Source organism: Salvelinus alpinus, chromosome 25 (genome assembly GCF_045679555.1).
Source record: "Salvelinus alpinus chromosome 25, SLU_Salpinus.1, whole genome shotgun sequence".
Classification (NCBI taxonomy): Eukaryota; Metazoa; Chordata; class Actinopteri; order Salmoniformes; family Salmonidae; genus Salvelinus; species Salvelinus alpinus.
This window is the reverse complement of record NC_092110.1, coordinates 8,392,519-8,419,539: the sequence shown is the minus strand read 5'-3', so window position 1 is coordinate 8,419,539 and position 27,021 is coordinate 8,392,519. Positions and strand designations below refer to the sequence as shown.

Sequence of the window (27,021 nt, the reverse complement as noted above, 5' to 3'; positions counted from 1 at the left end):
GTTCATTCAGTACTGGTACTGTATGTATATATATATACACATATATACACAAAACAGAGGCGGGGCGATTATTTTGTTATTGTTTCATCTGTGGATTTACCCTTTAAACAGCTGCATATTATCAAGGTATCAAAGTGGCACCAACAATAAGGTAAACAATAGGCCTATAGCAAATGCAGCATATGGCATTAATTTTTCACGTGTAAATAGCACTTTTCAGTAGTGCTCAAAGCATGCCATTCCATGAGCGCAGCATTTATTTTGCAACTCAAATCAATGAGCCCAATCAGTCCTCCATGACAACAAAATAATCATAAACAACATAGTAGGGCTGGCTAATAAGTACTTCGTTTTGAGGTCATGCTCAGGTAAAACAATTTGGCTAATCTATACTTCCATATTTCCAAATCCTATTCTTGAAGATCAAGGGGTATAACATTTATTGGAATGACTGGAATTCTGATAGATTTTGTTTTTTAATGTAAAGATAGAATTTAATCGTATTATTATATGTGGTAGCACGTGACGGGTTAGAAGAAGGCTACATAACCAACCCATAAAGTAACATTTTACATCAATATATGGCCAATTATGTCAACTTTAACATTGATTTATCCTGCAATAGATGTCACTCAATTACACACATTTTTGTCTTCTTCTAATTCATCTTAAGGGGAAAGTAATCTAAAAGTAACTGCAATCAGATAATGTTACTGATTTTGGGTAATCCAAAAGTTACGTTACTGATTACAATTTTGGACAGGTAACTAGTAAGTAACGGATTACATTTAGAAAGTAATCTACCCAACATAAACTCAGCAAAAAAAAGAAACATCCTCTCGCTGTCAACTGCATTATTTTCAGCAAACTTAACATGTGTAAATATTTGTATGAACATAAGATTCAACAACTGAGACATAAACTGAACAAGTTCCACAGACATGTGACTAACAGAAATTGAATAATGTGTCCCTGAACAAAGGGGGGGGGGTCAAAATCAAAGTAACAGTCAGTATCTGGTGTGGCCACCAGCTAGCTGCATTAAGTATTGCAGTGCATCTCCTCCTCATGGACTGCACTAGATTTGCCAGTTCTTGCTGTGAGATGTTACCCCACTCTTCCACCAAGGAACCTGCAAGTTCCCGGACATTTCTGGGGAGAATGGCCCTAGCCCTCACCCTCCGATCCAACATGTCCCAGACGTGCTCAATGGGATTGAGATCCGGGCTCTTCAATGGCCATGGCAGAACACTGACATTCCTGTCTTGCAGGAAATCACACACAGAACGATCAGTATGGCTGGTGGCATTGTCATGCTGGAGGGTCATGTCAGGATGAGCCTGCAGGAAGGGTATCACATGAGCGAGGAGGATGTCTTCCCTGTAACGCACAGCGTTAAGATTGCCTGCAATGACAACAAGCTTAGTCCGATGATGCTGTGACACACCGCCCCAGACCATGACGGACCCTCCACCTCCAAATCGATCCCGCTCCAGAGTACAGGCCTCAATGTAACGCTCATTCCTTCGACGATAAATGTGAATCTGACCATCACCCCTGGTGAGACAAAACGCGACTCGTCAGTGAAGAGCACTTTTGCCAGTCCTGTCAGGTCCAGCGACGGTGGGTTTGTACCCATAGGTGACGTTGTTGCCGATGATGTCTGGTGAGGACCTGCCTTACAACAGGCCTACAAGCCCTCAGTCCAGCCTCTCTCAGCCTATTGCGGACAGTCTGAGCACTGATGAAGGGATTGTGCGTTCCTGGTGTAACTTGGGCAGTTGTTGTTGCCATCCTGTACCTGTCCCGCAGGTGTGATGTTCGGATATTCCGATCCTGTGCAGGTGTTGTTACACGCGGTCTGCCACTGCGAGGACAATCAGCTGTCCGTCCTGTCTCCCTGTAGCGCTGTCCTAGGCATCTCACAGTGCGGACATTGCAATTTATTGCCCTGGCCACATCTGCAGTCCTCATGCCTCCTTGCAGCATGCCTAAGGCACATTCACACAGATGAGCAGGGACCCTGGGCATCTTTCTTTTGGTCTTTTTCAGAGTCAGTAGAAAGGTCTCTTTAGTGTCCTAAGTTTTCATAACTGTGACCATAATTGCCTACCGTCTGTAAGCTGTTAGTGTCTTAACGACCGTTCCACAGGTGCATGTTCATTAATTGTTTATGGTTCATTGAACAAGCATGGGAAACAGTGTTTAAACCCTTTATAATGAAGATCTGTGAAGTTATTTGGATTTTTACGAATTATCTTTGAAAGAAAGGGTCCTGAAAAAGGGACATTTCTGTTTTTGCTGAGTTTATTTTGATTTAATTTAACACTTTTTTGGTTACTACGCGATCCCATATGTGTTATTTCATAGAGTTGATGTCTTAACTATTATTCTACAATGTATAAAATAGTATAAATAAATAAAAACCCTTGAATGAGTAGGTGTGTCCAAACTTTTGACTGGTACTGTATATACACATACTTACACATAAATAGTACCCAATTGTCATACTTGAGTAAAAGTAAAGATACCTTAATAGAAAATGACTCAAGTAAAAGTGAAAGTCACCCAGTAAAGTACAACTTGAGTAAAAGTCTAAAAGTATTTGTTTTTAAATATTCTTAAGTATCAAAAGTAAAAGTATGAATCATTTCAAATTCCTTATATTAAGCAAACCAGACAGCAGTTAGTTAAAAAAAAAAATGTACAGATAGCCAGGGGCACTCTCCAACACTCAGACATAATTTACAAACAAAGCACGTGTTTAGTGAGTCCGCCAGATCAGAGACAGTAGGGATGACCAGGGATGTTGATAAGTGTGTGAATTGGACCATTTTTTGTTTGCTAAGCATTCAACATGTAATGAGTACTTCATTATTTTCTTTAGGAATGTAGTTAGTAAAAATAGTAAAGTACAGATACCCCCCAAAACAACTTAAGTAGTACTGTCAAGTATTTTTTACATCAGTACTTTACACCACTGATAAATAGAAGAGATGGCTAACAACCAACCTTGATCAAATGTAAGGAAGAGGAAGGATGCCTTTACTAAAGTGTTCATTCTGGGCCTCAATTTAAATGGCTTGACAAGGCTGCCTCCTACTGGCTAATCCATCTAACGACAAGAAGCATGGGTGAAAGACTATAGGAATCATGTACACAACAGGGTACAAATAGGATTATTTTTGTATATTTTTATTGTCACATACATTGAAAAAATAAATGAACAACTTTAGAAAAAAACTAATGTTTAATGCCAAGTAACTTTGCTTAGAGTAACGTTTCACATATTACAAACAAACGAAGTAACAATGGAAGTACACAAGGTATAATGAAAAGACAACTTCAACATTTAAAAAAAGTTATTTTAAACCATTAATTCATGGCAGTGCTGCACTCTTAGAAAAAAGGTTCCCAAAATGATTCCTTGGCTGTCCCCATTGCAGAACCCTTTTGGTTCTAGGTAGAAACCTTTTGGTTCCAGGTAGAACTCTCTGTGAAAAGGGTGTTCTACCTGGAGCCAAAAGGGTTCTTCAATGGGGACAGCCAAATAATCATTTTAGGTTTTAGATCGCACCTTTTTTTCCTAAGAGTGTGCAAGCATTAAACATACTTTTTTCAACAACAAAACGCAAAACGTCCAAACACCCATAAAAAGGTGTGTTTATTTAAAGTGTGTGAGTGTGTTTGTCCTGTGTGTGCATCATGCAAGTGTGTCTTTATGTTCCAGTCCATGCACAATGCTACAATGGTAGACTATTCATTGACATTAGAATATAATACTGGTTTAGTAGTGTGTTTCAAACAGAAAGGAATGCATGTGGAAGATACTGTACATCCAAGCCATGGAATGGTTCGAGTGGAGCTGCCATTTTCCTTTTTGGTCCCACCATTCTTTCCTACATTTGTACAGCAAGCTAACCTAAAAGTTTTCATATAAAAAAATGACAAACATGTTACTAAAAGGCTAATATAAAAACAGCCATTGTACAACAAACACACCACATGATGTATTTCACACTAACTAACTTGTGCAATGGAAGTTAATGGTTGGTTCTTGATGAGGTGTGGCTGTGCTGTTTGGCTTGTTGGAGATGTAGGGTTGCAAAATTCTGGTAACGTTCCCCAAATTCCTACGTTTTTCCAGAAATCCCGTTTGGAGGAGTCCAGATTTCCTGGTTATTCCTTACGATTCCGGGAATGTTCCAACCGGGATTTCTGGAAAATCTGAGAACAGTATTTAATTTTGCAACCGTAAGATGACAGCTTCAGAAAACTACAGGGAGTACATGAGGCCGGTCTCCTCAACTGGCCTTGCTTTAACTTCTCCATCACTAAAGCTGCCTGTCAGTAACACTGGAGACTCCTGTCTGCTGTAATAGGACTAGTGTTGGTTTGGCACATCCAGTCTCACCCCCATCACCTCATCCACGCCCCCTGACTCATGCCACCGATGGGGGGCATGCCAGGGGGCAGCGGAGGGGGTACCTGGCTCTGTCCTCCAGGGGGTGGGGGATAGTTGCTTGGAGGGATGCCCATCACAGGCGGGTATTCCCCGTGTCCGGGGGGCATGCAATGAGGGGGCGGGGGAGGGTAGCTGTGGTTGTACCCCGGCGGGGGGTAGGCGGGTGAGGGTGGAGGGAGGTTGGGTGGAGGGTAGGAGGCGGAAAGTGGAGGACCAGGCGGTGGGGCGTTAGGGGGGTAGACGTGGCTGTGGTAGGCCAGTGGAGGGCCATAGGATGGGGGGATGGTGCTGTAGGACGGCCCCTCTGTCTTCATCATAGACTGGAGGCTCTGGAAACCCTCTCCTGACATGTAGGAGCTGGAGGTGGGGATGCCCATGATGTAGCTGGATGGGGGTGGTGGAGGGGGGCGATGGGGAAGCGGGGGAGGCTGGTGGAGGGAGGCTGAGTGGGGGGGAGGTGGAGGTCCTTTAGGGGGCTCCGCTGGGCCTCCTGCCCCAGTTGGGTCTGTCTCTCCTGGGAGAGGGGCGGAGGGGAGGGAGGCTGGAGGCTTGCGGTCTACAGGGAGAAGAGAATTAGAGAACCCTTAGAGAAACAACTGAATCAAACCACTTAACCGCTAACAAACACAACCCCCTTCCTAGACGGGTCACGTAAACAAAGCTGTCTAGCGAACGGTGCTGTTTCGAAAGCAGAGTGGTTTAACAGCTGATAAGGTCATTATCAGATTAGGTAGAGAGGTCAGACAAGGCATACAGTAGAGTAGCAGAAGGATGGGGTTATATCCTGTCCACCATGGCCATATACCACACCCCCTAGAGCCTTATTGCTTAAGTATCCCCTAACTATCTAAACGCTTGTGATTTTAACCTGCAGGCTTACAGGGAATCTCCTACACTAAGTCTGATATCGAATCTAATAAGTGCTCATCATACAGTACTTCTGCATCATCTAACCTGTCACTGAGGGTCTAAGCCTGGCCTAGACGCCTCTCTTCTCTCAGCCAATCAGAGGAGAAGTCAGAGCAGACCAGTTAATACCAGCAGCTAACCACTTCTTCCTCCCCAGCTCAGCTAGCTCTTTCGGGGGCTAAGGGGACAGACTGGAGGGGACCAGGGGCTTCTCAGAGGTTGTGTCCCAATTGGCCCTATTCCCTATCTACTGTAGTGCACTATGTAGGAAATGGGGTGCCATTTGGGACACATCCGAAGGGCTTTCGCAGGGGCTTCTCAACCACTTAGCAGGAATGCCATGTGTCAATCTATTCAGCAACATGAGACGTTACAGTACGGAGTGGAGTGGACAGATCTGTGGAGCATTTACACCAAATCAATTCTTACACTGTGCAATAAGTATTTCCCATACGAGAATAGCAGAAGGAAAAACAATAAGGCTAATGGACATGGGACTGTCTTCATAAAACTTCAGGATAGGATCTATTTCCTTGAGCTTTCTTTTACATTTCGATCTATGGATATTCCCTCTGGAAACCAACAGGTGCGGAAGTTGTTGCACTGGTGTAGAGGCTTAGTGAATCTGGGTATTAGCGTGGTGGTCTTTTGAGTGGACCAGGGTAGGGGACTCACCTGAGGGGGGTTGTGATGTGGGTAGAGGGGGCATGGGAGGCTCCAGCCTGGGGATCTTAGAGCCCACTGGCTCTGGAGAAGAGAGAGATGGAGAGAGACCGCAATAAGTCATACTCTAACATACCTACTGGTATGAATCCTTTTAAAATGAATATTGGCAGCCATACGCTTCCAATAGATTCAGCTACTGTCTCAGCCAGAGAAAAGGTTGTGCTCACCAGGTGCCTGGCTTTCTTCTTTAGGAGACGATACCTAAACAACGACATCAACAAGGGAAATGGGTGTCAAAAACGAAAACAGCTCAATTTAGTGCCTGCGGTAATGAAAATAACACGGTGCCTGCCATCACAAGAACCTTTAAACTGGGTGTCAGACTCACGTGGGCTCGTTTGAGCTGGCGAGGAGGGCTGGACTGGGGCGAGACCTTCTTGCTGAGTGGTGGCGGGACGGGGGGACTGGGGAGCGGGGGCTGGGAGAGGGCCTGCAGCTGCTGAGGGGTAGGGGTGGGGACGGGGGTAGGCGGGGTCTTATCGCTGGGGGTCTGGGGCATCTGCTGCTTGCCCTGGGAGTACAGGTCTAGGATCTGGTGGCAGATGTCTATGGAGCAGAGGAGGAAGTCATTAATGAGAAGAGCATTTCATAAGTATGGATCTAAATGATAGAGTACCACAGTATGGTTATCAAAACATCACGCCAGCCAACACAAAACACAGCCCTTATTTGAAGTATTTCTAAAATCCCCTTTAGGAAAAATGTATGGTGGAATGTGATCGGCTACGAAAAGCCAACTGACATTTACTCCTGAGGTGCTGACCTGTTGCACCCTCGACAACCACTGTGATTATTATTATTTGACCCTGCTGGTCATCTATGAACATTTGAACATATTGGCCATGTTCTGTTATAATCTCCACTCGGCACAGCCAGAAGAGGACTGGCCACCGCTCATAGCCTGGTTCCTCTCTAGGTTTCTTCCTAGGTTCTGGCAATTTCTATGGAGTTTTTCCGAGCCCACATGCTTCTACACCTGCATTGCTTGCTGTTTGGGGTTTTAGACTGGGTTTCTGTACAGCACTTTGAGATATCAGCTGATGTAAGAAGGGCTTTATAAATAAATTTGATTTGGAAAAATGATTGGAACCATTTCCCTGTTTGACCGCCAAGTTATGGGTATTATAACTCCTCCACTGTGGGGCTCTATAACACGGCAATAAGCAAACAGTCTACAAAATTAAGTGTTAATCAAAAATGGTGTGAAAGAGAACCTTGAAAGAGGCATACTTTTGTCTTTAAAGTCTAAAAATAGCCTAACACAAATGACATACGAAACCAGAAAAGTGCTCGGGAGAGAGAGAGAGAGAGAGAGAAATAGAAAAGGAGAGAACAGCCAGTACCACCTTCCAGCAGCTCCACTGGGACATCCTGGACAAACTGCTCCCACCATCGCCGTGAAGACTGCTTGGACGTCCACTCCTGGATGTCAAACTTACACAGCCGTCCAGCCAGGTACATGACTGCTACAGCTATGATCTCTGGTTCCCACTGTAGGGACAGCATGGTGCACAAGCTGGGGGGAGGAGAGGAGAGAGAGACGCATGTGTGCATCAATTACAGGGCACATATTAATAAAGCCTCTCAGAGTAGGAGTTCTGATTAAGGATCAGTTTAGCCTTTTAAATCATAATCAATAAGGGGGCCCTGATCCTTGATCAGCACTGATTGCATTATAATACACACATGGATATCGCTGTTCTTCCATGGTTCTGCCAATTTAAGCATTCCATGTTCGGGTTGTTTAACTGCTCACCTGTCATTCACAAAGGTCCAGGCCATCTGAACTAGCTTCTGGACTTTGTTCTTATCACCTGAAACAGATCGGAAATACTTCAGATCTGTGAACAGAAAGAGGTGAATGAGTTTAGGGGTCGTTTTCATTCAGACAGGGTAATAATAGACTAGATCAGATTAGGATTATATCATTGTGATGAACTGTAGTGCCTGATTCACATCATCGGGCCGACCCCCTTCACATTGTCTTTTGCAGCACACTTCCAGCTACTATAGGGAACAGGTAACCAGGCCAGCCCATCATAGATCATAGCATAAATCAGGGTTGCCAAATGTTGGAAACTTTCCCAAAACTCCCAGAATTCCAGGTTGGAGGATTCCCGGATTTCCTCCTTATTCCCATCTTGGAATATTCCAACCAGGATTTCTTGAAAGGATGAGAATCTTAGGAAAGCTAGTGGAATTTTGCAACGCTAATCAAGCATATGTATCCGTGTACCTTTGAGCTGCTTGGCATAGCGGAGCAGGAACTGGTATGGGTGCTCCACCTGCAGGTCGAATTTAATGGTCTGCAGCAGGATCCTCTCCAGCACCATCACCTCCTCCTGTACAGGAACAGAGTCATGGAAAATATTGTGACCATGAAGTGTTTTGGATACAGACCCTGTCCTTCCCAGGGAGGGAAATATAATTTACTACCTGGTCAGGGGTCACAGAACTTTACACTAGCAACTTAAAATGAATAGATTTAATGCAATGTACGGGGTTCCCTCAATATTATAGTACCAACATAGATGCATGTATTACCGTCTTGTAATCCAGACAATTGTCAACGTTTATACACTATTCGCTCACCTTTGGGTCGTCTCCAAACTGGGCGAACTGTATGTCATTCAGCAGGCTGCGAGCCGTCTTGATGATGTCTTTACATTTCTTTGGGGTCTCTTCCACTTTACCGGCCAGGAATAGACAGCAACCCCCAGTCACCTGTAGAGACATAGCATTCGTTAGCCCGGGTATATACAGCCGAAGCATGAACTTATATATAACACAGCCACAGATGAATAGGGGAAGCCCTTTTCAACCTGTGACAACGACTTCCATTGTAAAAGGCTCATCTAAACCATCTTTAACATAGCTAAGTCTGGTCAAAAGCTAAATCAGTAAAATCAACTCGACTTATGCATATTACAGGGATCTAAACTTGAGTTAGTCAAAAGCAAGAGTTGTAGATACAGTGTGAACACTTACATATCTGGGGAACTGCTTGAAGGAATGAAACATGTAGAAGCGATGAAAGTATATGATCCCTGTAGCCAACGTGTCATAGTGTCTGATCACAGGGTTAAGGAACTGAAGAGTTACTGTAACAGTGACGTGGATAATAAAATGCTGCATTGATCAGTCTGACTATAATCTGGCACATGTGAAATAACAAACAAACAATGCATTATTCTAACAGAACCATGACGCTGCACCAGTTTACTCTCCTGGCTGCCAACACAACCAAACCATCAAAAGAGACACCAGATCATGCATATTTGCACACAGTCAGTGTGTGTTTGTTGCTAATCAATGAAGGAAGGATACAGTCCCAGGCGCGTGCCCACGTCGAAGATGAATCGAGCCCCCTCTCTTCGGTACCGGGCCTCGGTGGCCGGGTCCAGGCCCTCGGACTGGGAGGGTGTGTGAGCCAGGTCCTTCTTGTCCCAGTACCAACATGGCTTGATGTGATCCAGACTTGCAGCTGGATTTCCAGGGATCGAATTCTCCCTGTATTCTTTCATTAACTATACTAGCTAAATTGTAGAAGCCTCGCTAGCTAACTAGCCCCTGCACACTGTACCGTTGTCAGCTTCCTAAGACAATAATTAGCGATGAAAGGGATGTAGCACAGCGATGCTATCTCTTTTTCACTTGAATAACCTCGCTAGTTACAGCTAGCTGCAGAAATCGTACAATTATTTAATCCATTCAATTAAAATAGCTACACTCGTATTGACGTCTACCGCGCCATATCTAATTCATCAAAATATGAAACAATCAAGTTGGGCGGACACGTTGTTCGCTTTAAGATCGTCGATTGCCATCTTTGTCAACAAATCATGTCGCCTGAATCGTAACCATTTATGGTAATTTTAAGTCCCTAAAGTAAACTTCCAATCACAAACCACGAAGGGGTGTGTTTTGTGTTTATGTTGCGAAGCCAAACGTTCCATTCGCGAGTGGCCAACTGACTGTTCGTATGACCAATGGAATTGCGGTAAATCTGATAACTTTAACCAATCCGTATAAAGAACCAGTTAAAAACATTGCATTTTCGAAGCCAGTTGTATTTTTAACCAATAGGCAGACAAATCAAGCAGCGCACACCTATCAACAGCCAATACAAATCAAGAAATATAACATTGTTTACATTGGTATAGAACGTTTTCGCTCCAATCAAATAGTTAGAAAACGGTGTTCCAGGCATAGCTCGCCCAAATCAACATCAGGTTTGGTTTCGCTCCCTTTACCGTGTGGAAGAGGATTGTGCAGTTTGACAGGAGAGGAACTACTGCACTCAATTTACGGTAACTTAGTTTCGCAAAACATATTATTAGCAATTATTTGCATGCAATTAACTGCTTGATATTACTAGTCATTCTGCTTTCCATTTACATTTTTACCTTACATTATTGCATTGCGGTGCGAACGTCGCTTGCGAATTTACGAGCCAAGCTAGCTAGCGTGTTTCAAATGTGTGTTATAATTGACCATTTCAACCAGATTACATTTTACTGGTTGCTTCCCTTTTCAAAGTTCACAGTATAACGAGCGTGGGAGCCTGCTTGTTTGCTAATCACATTCCACGATGTGTTTATTGGACGAGGCAAATGAATGGACTCGTCCGCTACACTGCAACCACGACTGTGAGCTAACCTAGCCATATAGCTAGTCCAATTAGATTGCTTGTTGGATGGGCGTGATTCAGCTGGACAAACCTAGTAGGGAAGCTAACGTCAGTTAGCTAGCTCAGTGGGACTGTGATAATCTATTTCACTGTCAGCTGCTGCCTGTCATCCACCTTAGAGCTAACGTTATCGCAACAAGCTTCCTTGGGAGCATTAAGAAACCAAGCCCATTTTATATTCTCCACAATCCTACTAACAAGATGAAACCTCTAACCAGTTGACTTGGTGGACAGTTAACGTTAGTAATGCATCGTATTTTTTTATTTATTTAAGTTAAAACATGTAGGTAACTAGCTGTCTTCAAGAATGCCCGCATGTGTGTGTCTCCTATGCATTTTAAATTGAGGCGTGCAGCTGGATCTACGAAACCAATTGTGGGACCCGGACTGGCCTTCACAATAGACCACTTTCGAGGTCTGATAGATTTTGAAGTGAACTGTAACTAACCCATCTAGAGTAGTCAGAGAAAAAGTATTCAGAATAGTACAACTCCCATTTAGCTAGCTACATCTCCAATAATTTGTTTGACTACTCTAGATGGGTTAGTTAGTTACAGTTAACTTCAAAATCTATCAGACCTCAAAAGTGGTCTGTTGTGAAGGCCAGTCCGGGTCCCACAATTGGTTTTGTAGATCCAGCTACATGCCTCAATTTAAAATGAGTAGGAGACTCACTGTCTACATTCTTGTTTTTATTTGGTGGCCGTGCCTATCTTTTGCATTCATCTCGTAGGGGAGGGTCTGAAAACATTCAATAAACATTGATTTTGGAGTGAACTGTCACTTTAAGACTCCTCCATTTCTGTGGTAGGGTAAGGGTTTGAAACTCTGGCTCATTGATGCTTCATTTGGTCTGGGGTGTAATCAGTTGTCCAAATAGATGCAAAACGGAATGTTTTGCAACTAAACGAGAGTTTCGATTGGATAAGTCAGGTATGTTCTGTTTGCTTCCGTTTTAAGAAACGTTTTGCAACTGAATCTGCGTAATGAATATGCCTCTGGTTTGTCTATGGGTGCATACTCAATTGTGTTGGTGGAGGATTCTTGGCAGCCTTTCAAACAGTGTCAGGGGCCAGGGCAGGTGAACTATGCCAATGGCATGCTAGTGGCCAAAACCACTGAAAGGGGGTCAATTTGTCCATCGGAGTGGAAGAAGAGGGTTGGTGTTTAGCCTAATACTGTTTGACTGGGATCTGAGCTGTCTGAATTCCAAAACAGTAACAGTCATGTTTTAGCTGTATCACAGAAGTGATTCCTTCAGACATTTTCATATTCTTCATGTTTTTTATTTCTAATCCTAGTTTCTCAGTTCGTCACCCCCTGAATGCTTTTGGAAGGATTCCCTGTTTTTACTCTTCCAACCACTGTTGTCACTTTGACTTAAACATTCAACATGTTAAATCTAGGTCAAGGTCTCAGATTCTGTCAAATTATGTGTGAGAACATGTTTCGGTGTTCTAAAATCTAACCACAATCAGAACCAGTCTGGTAGAGATGAGTCTGAACTAGAATCTGGGTTTACAGGAGAATTTAATATGGTGACTCCTTTCAGCCCAGGAAGCAGCCATTCAACTTGCCATTGACCAGCTTTTCAAGCTTAATGTCAAAATCCGTTCGTTACATACCAAAGAATGGAGTTTTGCTGAGCAACTATCGTCATTAGTGCTGTTATGGCCTGTATGTACTTCCAAAAAAGTTACATGCAACTGAAAAAAGGCCTTGTCTGGAGTGAATCTAAGTATTGTTTTTGACCAAGTACGCATGTGTCAAATACAACTCTTCTGCACCTCCAATAAATCACCCATTTACTGGTTGGCTGAACCAGCAGCAGGAAAGGTCATTGATTTTATAACCTACAACAGTGTATGGATGTCATATCAATCTGTTTCACCGGCGCTACACTGAATGCAGTAATATTTAATGTAAGTAGACAATGTAGGGTATGTTTTTAGTGACTGTATATTTCTTTATTTACTGTATTTTAATTCCATTACTAATATTACAGGAGGTCCAGAATCGGTGGATTTGACACATGCGCACTTGGTCAAAAACAATACTTAGATTCATTCCAGACAAGGCATTTTTTTTCAGTTGCATGTAACTTTCTATTTAGACCTTTCTTGGAAGTACACATCCGGCCATAACAGCACTAATGGCGATGGTTGCTCAGCGAAACGCCTTTCTTTGGTAAGTACCTAACGTATTTTGACATTATTAAGCTGGGAAATGGCATGTTGAGTGGCTGCTTCCTGTGCTTTAAAGGAGAATGTTCATATTCAACGTTTCCTTTTAAGCACAGATTCTGGTTCAGGATGAGTATGTTTTCTCACATGGTGTGTGTGTGAACTCAGCTTTAGGAAGATGGCAGGTCCGCTGGATGTCTCACACACCTTGTGAGAAGTTGTCCTCCCTGTCCGGCTGGCCCTGCACCCTGCTGCTTGGCTAGGCCATAGTGTCCGTCTCAAATGGCACCCTGCCCACTATAGGGTGCCAGAAGGGACGCAGCCATAAAGTGACAGTCAGCACTGCTCTCTTCCTGTAGCTGAAAGCCTCAACAAGTAGCCTTCCCACAGTCTCGCTCTTATTTTTCCTCCCTCCCCAATATTAGCTGGAATTAGCCTAAAGGGTGTGGCAGCATCAACCATACTTCAACTGGCACATGTAGGCTATACAGTGGTGCTGCTGTCTGGGAAAGGCAGGCACACTCAGGGCCCACTTATTTCCCTTCAGAGGGGATGTGTTGTTGGAAAATGGTCACAATTTCGACTTGACTGCCAAACATGGCTTTGGACTCATGAACTGGTGGTTGAGTCACTGATTTCTTTGGCTTTTACCAGTAGCTGCAAGAATAGCAGGTGACAAAGAAAGAGTGAGGGGGAGAGTGTGAGGGGAAGAGAGAGAAGAAAAAAAAGAAAAGCTGGACATGAGGGAGCGAGGCAGCTGCAGTGGATAAACATGACTCCTAAAATGGCTGGTGCAAATAGTCTAAGGTCCAGATATATAATACTAACTGCATGTTGACACTACACCGCCCTGGCGAGCTGTTTAAAGCCCTCATTATGCCGGTGTGAAACACATAGCAGCCTAACACTGTATTGTTACAGACAAAACCTACCTTGGTGATGTTTAATTTGACAGCAGATTAAGTTTCATTCTCCTGGTTGTTTCTTGCTGGAGAGGTAATATCTGCATCCCAAATGTCACCCTTTGTCCTTTACAGTGCACTACCCGAACCCTGGGCTCTGGGCAAAAGTAGTGCAATGTTGATGTAATGAAAAGTTTTACTGCTACGGTATTGTCAGTAGAGTAGGACATCACATTAAACCTCAGGCGTTGTACTGTAGTTCCTCTCCCTGTATGACGCCATGTTTGTTTCTGCCGACTGCTTGAGGTTGTTGTGTTCATCTGGCAGAGCCACAGGTTACCATGGCAATGCCTCTGCCTGTATTCTTTTACATAATATACTGTACCAGTCTCTCTCACTACTAGACTGAACAGTGAGTAGAGCATTCTGGGATGCTCCCACTCAGATATTGTCCACACTTCCATATCAGCCAATAACTACCGGTACCCAATTTTTAGCACAATGACCTCATCAGTGTATGACAATTCTTACTCAGAATGACACAACACACTAGTGTGATTATTCATCGTTTTCTCAGGAAAGGCTTGTGTTGACCTGCAGAAAGACAACCAGTAGGCCTATAGGATATTAGGCTAATATTGTAATAGTCTGTTGTGGTGAAACACTGTCCTCTCAGTTGGTGTTAAAGCACAGTTGAAGAAACATTGGTTTGTAGTGTAATTAGGCTTACGCTAACTTTGTATAAATTTGAGCTTTTTCGCTTGGAGAAAGCTACTGTATATGAGATGCCTACCTGTTGCACCCCCGTACTGCCAAGAGTAGAGGGAGGAAATGTGGGATTGATATTGAGGCAATATTAACACAAATATCCTGTCGCTTTTACACACATTTGATTTCCATGTGAAATGTGCCCACTATGCCTTGGAGCTGAAACATCAACTCCCTCTGTTAAAGGCATTGATTGGCCCAGTTTAGATTCTGCAGTTTCTCACGGCCTTCAGTGGCCACTACACGTAAACTTAACTTTTGTTTGTGCTCATCAAGGCTCGGATGTTTGCTGTTGCCTGAGTTTTATTCACAAGTGTACACTGTAGCAAAACGTTTTGCAATGGGGAAAGTAGGGCTGTGACGGTCTTGGAATTTGAGGTTACGGTAATTGGCCAGGCCAATGTACACGGTCAACCACATAACCGTTGGGTTGGGGGACTGGCACAGATCAGACTCCAAAGTAACACGTGGCTTTTCTCTGCAACTTCACTACCAATACACTTCGTTATTATAGTAGCATTTTATTATCTCAAATATTAGTGTAGTATACAAGTTAAGTAATGTCAGATTGGAGAGGAATTCTGGAAAAAAGTACCGATTCAGATTTTGACGCACTAAACCATTCACACCAAGTACGATGCCTTTTTCCCTCCACTTTCCGAACAGTTCGCATAACGTCACCAACACTGCTGCGGTCATTCTCTGTGGCAATATGTTGTTCAAAGTGGCTAGAGAGGACGCAGTAATGAGAGAAATCCTATACTACTGGGAAAATATAATGCTACTGAAAATATTAGGATATAGGCTATGCATCCTGTAGGTGGAATCATGAAAGGAACTTGGCTATGTTTCATTCAGTTGTGCCCCATTTTAATAAGAGAGGAAACGCGAAACTGGCACCTGTCGTCATTCCTCGCACATATGCTGACCCTGCTAGTTTTATTTCTATCTGACTAAAGAGATGCAGTCCAGACAGGCTTATTTTAGGAAACTTTCTGAATGGACATAGAGAATTAGTGAACTCATTCACACACACACACCCACCCACCTAAAAGGACCCATCGATCAAAGCCGCCTGCAGCACATCTCACTCAGACAGATAAGCAAATCACATTTGTCTTTCCCCCAAAACATATGAAAAACCTTGCCTTAGCCTTACCTTAAGTCCCTTCTGTAGGATATCAACAAGTTTACATTATAGGATAATGCTAAATCAATGTAGCCTGTCCTAAAGATTGATAAGGAATGTTTTAAGGGGATGTATAGAGACAGCTGTGATGGGCAGGACGATGAAATTGACAACCATTAGAAAATAGAAACGCATGCACACAGCCTGTCCATGGCCTAGTGAGCAGCCTGTCCATGGCCTAGTGAGCAGCCTTAGTCCATGGCCTAGTGAGCAGCCTTAGTCCATGGCCTAGTGAGCAGCCTTAGTCCATGGCCTAGTGAGCAGCCTTAGTCCATGGCCTAGTGAGCAGCCTTAGTCCATGGCCTAGTGAGCAGCCTTAGTCCATGGCCTAGTGAGCAGCCTTAGTCCATGGCCTAGTGAGCAGCCTTAGTCCATGGCCTAGTGAGCAGCCTTAGTCCATGGCCTAGTGAGCAGCCTTAGTCCATGGCCTAGTGAGCAGCCTTAGGCCATGGCCTAGTGAGCAGCCTTAGGCCATGGCCTAGTGAGCAGCCATCGATCAATTTTAGTGAAGCAATGGGTGATTATTTTGACACCATTTATTTGAGTTAGTGCTTGATCTAAATATGTGCGACCACTTATTGATAAGGGTAAACTCTGGCGGATAATTTTTGTCTTTTAGGGTTTCCTATAGCACATGTGGTCACCTAGATTCACATTAGCAGGCCTATAATATGCAAGTTATATGAATGATGCATTAATGAATATATTAATTTCTAACTTACACATCTCTCTGTCTTCTTCACTGTTCCCTTGCAAAAATCACACATCTCCACTAGCTTGTCTCTTCCTCCTCTTTCTAGCTCTTGAACGAGTTCCCCCCCATCCCCCCATGTTGACTGGTCCACGTTGACTCCAATGCTTCATACAGTTGTGTCAAGTTTGCTGGATGTCCTTTGGGTGATGGAACATTCTTGATACACACAGAAAAATGTTGAGCGTGACAAACCCAGAAGCTTTGCAGTTCTTCAGACACTCAAACCTGGCACCTATTACCATACCCTGTTCAAAGGCACTTAAATATTTTGTCATGCCCATTCACCGTCTGAATGGCACACACACAATACATGCCTCAATTTTAAAAATCCTTCTTTAACTGTCTCCTTCCCTTCATCTACCCTGATTTAAAGTGGATTTAGCAGGTGACATCAATAAGGGATCATAGCTTTTTTTTCTGGGATTTCTGAGGACACATTCAATAATCCAGAGGGCGCGATCAGAGAATTCATGCAATCCGCCTTGAAACTTCCTATAGAGACTGTAAACAAGGTGGCTTTCCAACGAGTACACAGACTTGGAGCTCGGAGCGACAAGACCAAGGGTCCCCAGCCGATCATTGCAAAATTTGAACACTACCAACAAAAGAAGCTGATCAAAAGCAGGGGAAGGGAGCATAAAGGGACCAAATTCTGTCTCAATGACCAATTTCCAAGATAGATAAGCGAACGTCGTAAGATCAAATCAAGTTTATTTTATATAGCCCTTCGTACATCAGCTAATATCTCGAAGTGCTGTACAGAAACCCAGCCTAAACCCCCAAACAGCAAGCAATGCAGGTGTAGAAGCACGGTGGCTAGGAAAAACTCGAGAGACTGTATCCGGTACAGAGGCAACAGCGGGAGAAGGGTAAGCGTGCCTTTCTCATTGTGGACAAACTCTTTATAGATGGACAGCTATTCCGAGACAGTTCCATAACACCATGGCTGTACTAAATTCTACCGGGACTTCAGGTTACGAAAAAAATAAACTATGGGAACTGTAAAAATATCTGAACACTATGAAGTTGATATGAACACACGTACTCAATTACATGCTCGTTTACACATAGACTTATACATACATACATACATACACACACACACCTGATCTCGCTCTCTTCTCTCACCCTTTCTCTTTTCCTCTCTCACCTCTGTCTGTCGAACTGTTTTATAATTTCTTGATAATGTTTCTTGTTTGTCTATCTTTATGTCTACAAGTTTGTTTACAACAAGCAAGGGAAAACAACAAGCATTGTACCGAATACATTTGTACTGTAGTGAAGCCGTCTCTAGAGTAACGCAAGGTCTCTTTCATGATCATGTGAAACGTCCATTGCTATGGAAATTCTGGGATGTGTTTTTCAATGATGTTAAAGGTAATTATGATGCAACTATGATGGTGAAACAATATGGATTACAATTATCATCATGAATATTAAGGCTATACACACTACATGTTACACAGACACTCAACCATGCACATTGGCAGAGTTATTATTTATTTGGACAGCACATATTATAGTCTTACTCTTATACAGACATCGTACATACTTACTAAATCACATCCAATATCATACATATCAACCTACTCAGATTTACTACACACATAATATCTTGCCTCAATTTTCTAACATCTGTGGCATTGGCTCACAGGAAAACAGGCAAGGGAATAAAACAAATATTGCTAGAACCTATTTCTTGAATTCTAAATATCAGACATTTGAAAGCTCTAATTTTGACCGTCATAATATCTCTGATGGCAGTAACTTTACAAGCACTAATTATGGTCAATTTAGCCTGAGAATAGTATCTAGTTATGGTAAGGGGTGAAATAAGTATAGCCAGTTATAATTGTAATGGTTTAGCAGATTATTTAAAAAAAGATCAGTCTTTACGTGGTTAAAAGAAAAGGAATAACATATACTGTTTACAGGAAACTCACTCTACACCCTTAGATGAAGTTACATGGAAAAAGGAATGGGGTGGTGAAATAATTTTCTGTCATGGACGAAGGAACTCAAAAGGTATGACATTAATTAACTAAAATGTTGATCTGAACGTGCAAATAAGGAGGAATGATTCGCAAGGAAGGTGGAACTTTTTGAATATGAAAGTGGATGAAAAAGAGATTTGGCTCCATCTGTATGGTCCAAATCGGGGTGATCCGTACTTCGAAAATATTTATACCAATTTATTGAACTTACAGGCAAAAAATGATGAATTCATTATGGTAGGAGACTATAACACAGTGTTAAGTACCTCAATGGACTGTAAAGGTAATCCCTCTACAAACTATAATCACCGTGACCTTAAGGAAATCACAAATATTATGGACACATTAGAAATAGTGAATTTTTGGAGACTTAAAAACCCAGACCTAGTGAGATGTACATGGAGTAGACTTAATCAAGCTAGTTGACTACTTTCTTGTCTCTTTCTCTCTTGCATCAGGTTTAAAAACGTTTAATAAGGGACAGAATGCGATCGGATCATCATCAAATTGCCCTTCACATTAGTCTTATAGAATTCCCACGTGGCCGGGGATATTGGAAATTGAATCCAAGTTTACTGGAGGACAACTTATTTTTAACTAAGAAAAAATCATTTATAACTGAATATTTCCAGTATAATATAGGTTCAGCAAATCCCCTTATTGTTTGGGATACCTTTAAATGTACCTTCATAGGTCATTCAATATTCATCAATAATAAAAAGCAGTTTCTGGCTAGAGACAAGACTAATAAGGGAAATACATGAACTAATAGTACAGGTAGATGGCAATAAAAACGATACTACAGAGATAAAAAATAAGTTAGAGGAAAAACAAAAAGAACTTAAGGAACTTATTCAAGAATGATCTAATGTAATATATTACAAAAATAAAGCAAAATGGATAGAATATGGAGAAATTCACAAATTCTTAATCTCCAATACAGGAACGCTAACAAAAAGATTTTGTAGAAACTCGTTACTGAAGACGGAGTCATCTATGATTCTCTGAATTATATTTTAAAAGAGGAAGCTAAATGTTTTAGGCAGATGTTCTCTTTTCCGTCTCATCCTCTCCCACTGAATGACGATTACGTTAAGGAAGGTTTTCCAAGTAATATAAAAAATGGAAAATTAACAAATGTACAGAGAGATCAGTGCGAAGGCAAAATTACAGAGAAAGTACTTTTTGAGGCTATTAAATCCTTTCAGTCTTGAAAAACCCCAGGGCTTGATGGCATACCGGTAGAGGTATATCAAGCCTTTTTTTGATATACTAAAAGCTCAATTTTTAGATTGTTTTAACTACTATAGAAATAGTAGTCTGTCAGGTACTCGGCAGGAATGTCTGATTTCTCCATTATTAAAACAAGACCCAGATGGCAAATATAAAGATCCAGTCTATCTAAAAAACTGGAGGCCCCTTACACTTCAATGTTGTGATGCAAAAATACTAGCGAAATGCATAGCACTTGGAATTAAAAGGGTTTTTACCAGGTATCGTTCATCCTGATCAGACATTTTTTTTTTTTACATGGACGATACATTGGAGATAATATACGACAACTACTAGAAATAATAGAACATCATGAAACATCTAAGAAGCTAGGCCTGGTATTTCTAGCGGATTTTATAAAGTAAGACGGGATTTTATTTAGAAATGCCTGGATTTTTTTTCAATTTTGGTGTTTTTCTTATAAAATGGGTAAAAATAATGTATAGCAACCCCAGGTGTAAAATAGTAAATAACGGCTACTTCTCAGAGTTTTGAATTGTCAAGAGGAGTTAAACAAGGGTGTCTGTTGTCACCATATCTATTCGTTATGGTCATCGAAATGCTAGCTATTAAAATCAGATCCAATAACAACATTAGAGGATTAGAAATCCAAAGCTTAAAAACGAAGGTGTCCATGTATGCCGATGACTCAAGTTTTATATTAAGTCCGCAAGCTAGATCCCTGCAATGTTTCATTGAAGATCTAGATAACTTTTCTGTACTCTCTGGACTAAAACCTAATTATGATAAGTGTACAATATTACGTATTGGATCTTTAAAAAAAATACAACTTTTACATTACCCTGCAGTTTACCTATAAAACGGGCTGCTTGTGAAGTAGACATATTTGGTATTCATGTCACAAAATAAATAAATATGCTCTCCACAATGAATTTCAGAAGAGAACTTGTAAAAATAGACAAGATCCTGCAACCATGGAGAGGTAAATACCTGTATTTATGGAAAAATTGCCCTGATTAACTCCTTAGTCATATCTCAGTTTACTCACTTATGGCGCTGCCTACTCCTGATTCGTTTTTCAAATCATATGAGCAAAAAATATTTTGCATTATCTGGGACACTAAACCAGACAAAATAAATCGTGCCTATCTATATAATGAAGATGAATTGGGTGGGTTGAGATGATTAAATATAAAATCACTAAACCTCTAAAAGCTTCACTTATTCAAAAGTCTATTTTAACCCTAAATGGTTCTCAAGTAGACTACTAAGAAAAGCTCATCCATTGTTTAAAAATGGCCTTGGTGCAGATTGCCATGTCTCAATTTTGATTAATTGAAAATTAAACAAGCAATGCGGTGCTGGCTACAATTAAAATTTTATCCCCCTGATAAGATAGAACAAATATTATGGCTGAACTCAAATGTGCTGGTTGATATAATACCTGTATTTATGGGAAAGATGTTTGAAAAGGGTATTGTAAATTGGAATGGTGTAGTTATGTCCTTCACAGAGTTATCAGAAATGTACGGGAAGATCTGCTCAATCCATGAGTACAACCAATTGATTACAGCGTTACCCCAAAAATGGATGAGGCAGGTGGCAGCGGGAGGAGGTAGGGAACTGGTTTGTCTGCCCAATATAAAGGATCAAAAATTGCATAAATAGGAAAGTGTACCAGTTTAATTTAAGGACCAGGATGTTGACAACTGTGCCATACAGATTGCAAAATAGTTGAAGAGATTTTTGATGTACCGATTCCATTGTACAGGGTGTATGAGTTGATTATATAAAACAACGCAAGATTCAAGACTTTCAAGACGTGCTTTTCAGTTAAAATTATTATATCGAATTCTTGCCACCAATAAAATGTTGATTATTTGGTTCATAAAATCATCGAAGCTCTTCAGATTTTGTTGTGTGTGAGGATACAGAATCAATAGACTATTTATTTTGGTATTGCTCTCAGGTAGCCTGTTTCGGTTCTCAGGTTCAGGAATGGCTGAAAATGCATAGCATTGATCTAAAATTGACCCTAGAAATAGTACTGTTAGGAGATCTGGGGTGGCAGGTAGAGTAGTGGTTAGAGCATTGGACTAGTAACTGGAAGGTTGCTAGATCGAATCCCAGAGCAGACAGGGTAATAATCTGTCGTTCTGCCCTTGTTCAAGGCAGTTAACCCACTGTTCCCCGGTAGGCCGTCATTGTAAATAAGAATTTGTTCTTAACTGAATTGCCTAGTTAAAATATTATTATTATATATTTTTTTAAAGACTGGGTCAGTCAATTACTAACATACTAATACTCTTAGTAAAATTATTCATCTTCAACTCGCAATCTGTGGATTCTATTCGATTAGGTAGATTGAAATTGTACGTTACACATCACAGCATAGTTGAAAGATATATATGTTGCGTAGAAATCCGAAGAGGGTGGCCAGCAGAGATAGGTGGGATGGGATGAGGGAAGCTGAGGGTTGGGATGTGGAGTTGCTGTGTGGGAGAAAGAATGATGGTCAAAGATAAAAGTAAAAAATTAAACATAATTAATAGTACCTTTGAATGACATGAAGGGGCAGTATTTTTTACAGCTAATTCCGGTTTGCCTGAGGCTGATGCCGTGCAGGTGTTTGTACACATGCATATACACACACTCATTCAAATAAACGCATACAAGAACACACACATACATGTAATAGTGCCAGACATGCTCACAAACATATACAGTTGGCATTGCTGTTATGATTTTAGTTGTCCTTGATGTCTTTTGTTTTTTTGCATTGTTTTCTTTTTTCTCTTTAGTTCATTTTGTTGGTGCATTGGTGGGTTCTTGGGGGTGGGGATTGGAACTAATTGTATTTTTTGTTCTTGGGGGAGACTTTGGGAGGGGTCTCGAATGGTTGAGGGACAGCTAATGGGGAACTGTGGGGGGGGGGGTCTTGGGAGGGTTCGGGTTCATGTATTTTGGCCAGGTGGGAGATCTGTCAACGTGCCATTGAGCAGGGCATTGACCCTGGAAGCTTCTGTGTGTCGCTCTGAATGGGAGTCTGTTGGATGACTGGTGTGATGTAGTTGTTGAGCGGCTTCACTGCAAGTATATTGTATGTTTCGGATATTCAATTAAAAAAATAAAAATAAAGATTAGGAGATGTAGACCGTTTAATAGACAAACCAAGTTAGCAGAACAATTGCTTATAATTAAGCAATAAGGCACGAGGGGGTGTGGTATGTGGCCAATATACCACGGCTAAGGGCTGTTCTTAGGCATGACGTATTGCGGATTGCCTGGACACAGCCCTTAGCCGTGGTATATTGGCCATATACCACAAACCCCCGAGTTGCCTTATTGCTATTATAAACTGGTTACCGACGTAATTAGAGCAGTAAAAATACATGTTTTGTCATATCCGTTACCACGGCTGTCAGCATTCAGGGCAGAAACCACACAGTTTATAATCATTAGTAAACACTCCTGCTATTAGGTAAAGCTTATCGACATGAAAATAAAGTTCATAAAAATGAATGTAGGTCTATTTAAACACCATTAAAATCACTTCAACCATATCAGCCCTATGGGAAAGCACATTTCTTATTGGACATGTTTAGGTAGTCTTTCCCTCCTGGTTTCAATAATTTTTTTCTTCTGTTTAGTGGCGACTAGTGAATACGACCATGGACAAAAAAAATTATTTGATTAAGCAATGTGATTTTGTAATCTCCCGTGGGCAGACACTGCTTGTAGACCGAGAGATAAATGGGATTTGCGAGATCCGAAAATCCAGTTTATTTTTTGCATACATTTTTGTCACTGGTTATCTGGACGTGTCAGGATTGGGTGAAGGCGGTGCCTAAACTTTGCCTGTAGTGCGCCCACACGGTCCGGAAGGGGAAGGGGGGGCTTTGGCTAAGCGTTTCCTTTTGTGAGGGTGACGACTTTCAGTTTCTAACATGTATGAACACCGAAGTGAATCGCGCAGCTGACCAAATTACACAAGATTTTACTTCAGGGTTAACAGAGATGAGTGATTTTTGTAATGTTTCTTCTCTCCCAAGATTATGCTTTAGTTGAGTGAATGACTTTGTGCTGTCTGTCTCTCTCAACCCAGTCCCTATCCTGCTCTCTGTCCAGCTGCATCATGGGAAAGAAGAGTCGAGTGAAGACTCAGAAGTCGGGGACAGGCGCCATGGCTGTGGTCTCCCCCAGAGAGATGATAAACCTCATATCGGAGCTCCTACAGAGTACGTAGCCGGGCTGGCACCCTGCAACCTATACCCGATATAGTGTACTACTTTTGACAAGGGGCCCATAAGACTAAGAAGAATTTTCAATTGAGATTCTGTGTCCATGGAATGTTCTTAGGCTTGATCAGTGTCAGGGCCTGTTTCCCCAATGTGATTGCCTTATGTTACTTATGATGTGATGTTTCCCCCATGTATGTCCCGTTAGAATGCAGCAGTGCTGCACCTTCTCCAGGGAAAGAGTGGGAGGAGTACGTCCAGATACGAGGCTTGGTGGAGAAGATCAGGAAGAAACAGAAAGGTATGCTTGAACACACACGGGTTTCCTTTAGCCGGCAATCACCGCCGTTTGGCCCAAAATAAATGAAAAGCGTGATTTCCCCTGAAGCTCCTCAGCTGCTGCTGGAGGTAAACATGGGCTTTTAGAAGCCCAATCCTTTGCGCAACAATTCCAAACAACACAATCGAGTGTTAAAAACAGTTTTGGTGTATGATTTTAAAAATATATTTTTTTTTTCTTAACTAGTAATTGAAGCGCACCTCCCATTCATGTGTAGGCAACGGGCTGTCAGCGCTTCATTGTTTCAAACTTGATTGTTTTTAAATTTCATATTATGAGGCAAGTATTTTAAGACTTCATAGGCGGCGTGTGAGTTTAAAGTTTGGGGAGCCTACAATTTATCTTACCATTTCTACCGTTCTGCGGGCAAGTTATGATTTTCATATGTGCATTTTAGTTGAATAGTTTCAATTCAATAACATTTTTGTTTATCAAAATCATTGTCATGTGGTTAAGCATAAAAATCGAAATAAAAATTATACATCTAAAAGGTAAAAGTCAACTAATGCGAGATCACCAGCCTCTGCCATATGGACACATTGATACATCGTGATCCATTGGCGGCTAAAGAAATGAGCGCATGGAACTTATAGCCTATAGGCCAATGCAGCAGTAGGCCTATAACTTCCATTGCTCTTTCACGCTGGGTGAAGGATGGGTGATTATCGAAATTGTTGGAAAGATTTTTTTAAATAGCTTGCTGGGAGGAACTGCAGTTTTAATATATTATTATTCTCAATGGATAACAAAGGCTATCCTAGATTTCCGCACAGCAGACCAGGTACCTCTATGCATCCTGAGGCGCTCGCTCTCTCAACGTTATCAGGACAGACAAACAAGATACTTGCTCATTGCTCACATGGAGCACTCCAAACAAAAGACAATGGAAAAAATTGACAAATATCGTAAATGATGGTTATGAAATAAACCAAAGCTTGTTTCTTACAAGTGTAGCAGGCTGTGAACTCTGCAAACGTTTCCACTCCGAGAATGAGAACGGTAAATGACTGTAATACATGATTTAACAGATATTAAAATAACCAAAGGACGGGGATTAATGGTACATTTACTACTGGTGACACGTGATGGAGAGTTGATGATAAAGAAATAATAATGGGCAAACAAATCACATGAAACAATGGATGCACAAGAATTTGTGGGAGACAGCTGAGCCGTTCTAGACTCCCCTATATCTTCGCCACACCCCTCCCCTTCTTCTTGTCTCAACATTTTAAATTATACTCAGAAACATTATCTTCACACATGTTAAATGCTTTTCACTGACATCCGTAACATGGCCTATATAGATTAAGAACTATGAGTTTGATCATAACTGTGTGTGTGTGTTTCTCCGTCTCTTTCCCAGGTATCTCTGTGATATTCGAGGGCAGCAGAGAGGAGTTCTTCCCGAAGCTGATGGCGTGGGCTCAGGAGAGTGGAGCGTCCTGCGAGGGTTTTGAGATCGCCAACTTTGCTGGCGAGGGCTTCGGCCTCAGGGCAACCAAGGACATCAAGGTGGGTCGCTACAACCGGATCGGCCGGTGTCCATGGCAACAGTTGTCAGGGGTGACATCACTTGGGTCGTATTCAGTAGTGCACATCGTAGCAAAACGTTTTGCAATGGAAACAAGAGTTTCTTATTGTACAAGTTCAACTGATTAACAAAATTGCTCCAAGGCATTTTTAAGGACGAGAAAGGCCTTAGTCTATGGAGGAAGCCTCAGGTCATCTAGATTGATCAGCTCCTTGATTATATTTCAACAGAGGAAACAAGGCTTAACTCTCTCTTATTGGTGTTCTTCTCATAATGACCCACCAATCAGCCCTCATTATTGATGTTCTAAAATGGCTGCCGTTTAGGTCTGATCGATCAAACAGGCCGAGCTGTTTGTATGAAGCCCAGGGCTCTGTTGCTGTCACGATAACGGAATTATGATTTTGATACCGATACCAGGTTTAGTATCAAGATACTCCATACCAAAATGATACCATAACAACAAAGAAAGACTTATTAGCCAAAGTCACAGAAAGGCTCTTGATCCAGACAGATAAACTCAACTACTGCTCTGTTAAATCTTTGAGCATCCTTTGAGTTCAATATCATTACATTTGAACATTTTGATGTAAAAAATTTGAGACCGCCATCTATGCATGAAATAATCAGTTATGCAATCACTTTGACTTTGTTTTAACCGGTAGCCTAGTGGTTAGAGCATTGGTCCAGTAACCGAAAGGTTGCTGGATCTAATCCCAGAGCTGACAAGGTAAAAATCTGTCGTTCTGCCCCTGAGCAAGGCAGTTAACCTACTGTTCGCCGAAGACGTAGATTAAGGCAGCTCCCCGCACCTCTCTGATTCAGAGGGGTTGGGTTAAATGCGGAAGACACATTTCAGTTGAATCCATTCAGTTGTACAATTGACTAGGTATCCCCCTTTCCCTTAACCAACCTAGCTACAAAACAAAGGTTTATCATTTATTTTAAAGGTATATCTCTATTGATAAACTGCGTAAATCACAGTACAGGCGAATGCATATTATTCAATAGGAGTGTGTGCAATGCATGCATTTGAGTTATTGGCCAGCAGCATACAACTACTGTCTTTCCTCTGAAGCTAAGCAGGGTTGGTCCT

General features: G+C 41.7%; 2 protein-coding genes across 5 annotated transcripts in view; one reads left to right on the top strand and one right to left on the bottom strand.

The window, feature by feature from the left end:
• Positions 1 to 3,179: 3,179 nt before the first annotated feature.
• LOC139553287 (cyclin-K-like) lies at positions 3,180 to 10,179 on the bottom strand. 2 transcript variants are annotated; one of them, XM_071365461.1, is made up of 10 exons: positions 9,428 to 10,179; positions 9,089 to 9,170; positions 8,693 to 8,824; positions 8,337 to 8,442; positions 7,857 to 7,941; positions 7,447 to 7,616; positions 6,429 to 6,646; positions 6,268 to 6,301; positions 6,050 to 6,121; positions 3,180 to 5,021 (listed from the first exon to the last, which is right to left on the bottom strand). In XM_071365461.1, exons 1-10 carry the CDS (start codon positions 9,622 to 9,624, stop codon positions 4,420 to 4,422), a joined length of 1,698 nt encoding a protein of 565 aa, XP_071221562.1. In that variant the 5' UTR covers positions 9,625 to 10,179; the 3' UTR covers positions 3,180 to 4,419. The 2 variants fall into 2 exon arrangements, with proteins under 2 accessions (XP_071221562.1, XP_071221563.1); XM_071365462.1 differs by having other exon boundaries at positions 7,857 to 7,914.
• An 89-nt stretch (positions 10,180 to 10,268) lies between these two features.
• LOC139553286 (actin-histidine N-methyltransferase-like) overlaps positions 10,269 to 27,021 on the top strand; it is a 55,352-nt gene continuing 38,599 nt past the window's right edge. The window contains exons 1-4 of one of the 3 annotated variants that reach the window (XM_071365460.1): positions 10,269 to 10,410; positions 23,919 to 24,051; positions 24,260 to 24,352; positions 25,758 to 25,906. In XM_071365460.1, the coding sequence (XP_071221561.1) occupies positions 23,949 to 24,051; positions 24,260 to 24,352; positions 25,758 to 25,906 (345 nt within the window). In that variant the 5' untranslated portion in view covers positions 10,269 to 10,410; positions 23,919 to 23,948. Of the gene's footprint in view, positions 10,411 to 12,908; positions 12,978 to 23,918; positions 24,052 to 24,259; positions 24,353 to 25,757; positions 25,907 to 27,021 lie in introns of those variants that run through there. The other 2 variants (XM_071365458.1, XM_071365459.1) reach the window with 2 other exon arrangements.

What these genes read in the sequence shown, in the direction of transcription:
- LOC139553287 (XM_071365461.1), bottom strand. Translation starts at nt 9,624, where the DNA reads ATGAAAGAATACAGGGAGAATTCGATCCCTGGAAATCCAGCTGCAAGT. An exon ending in CTATGCCAAGCAGCTCAAAG is followed by an intron (nt 7,942 to 8,336) that starts GTACACGGATAC and finishes TTCTGTTCACAG; the next exon opens with ATCTGAAGTATTTCCGATCT. An exon ending in AGAAGAAAGCCAGGCACCTG is followed by an intron (nt 6,122 to 6,267) that starts GTGAGCACAACC and finishes TCTCTTCTCCAG; the next exon opens with AGCCAGTGGGCTCTAAGATC.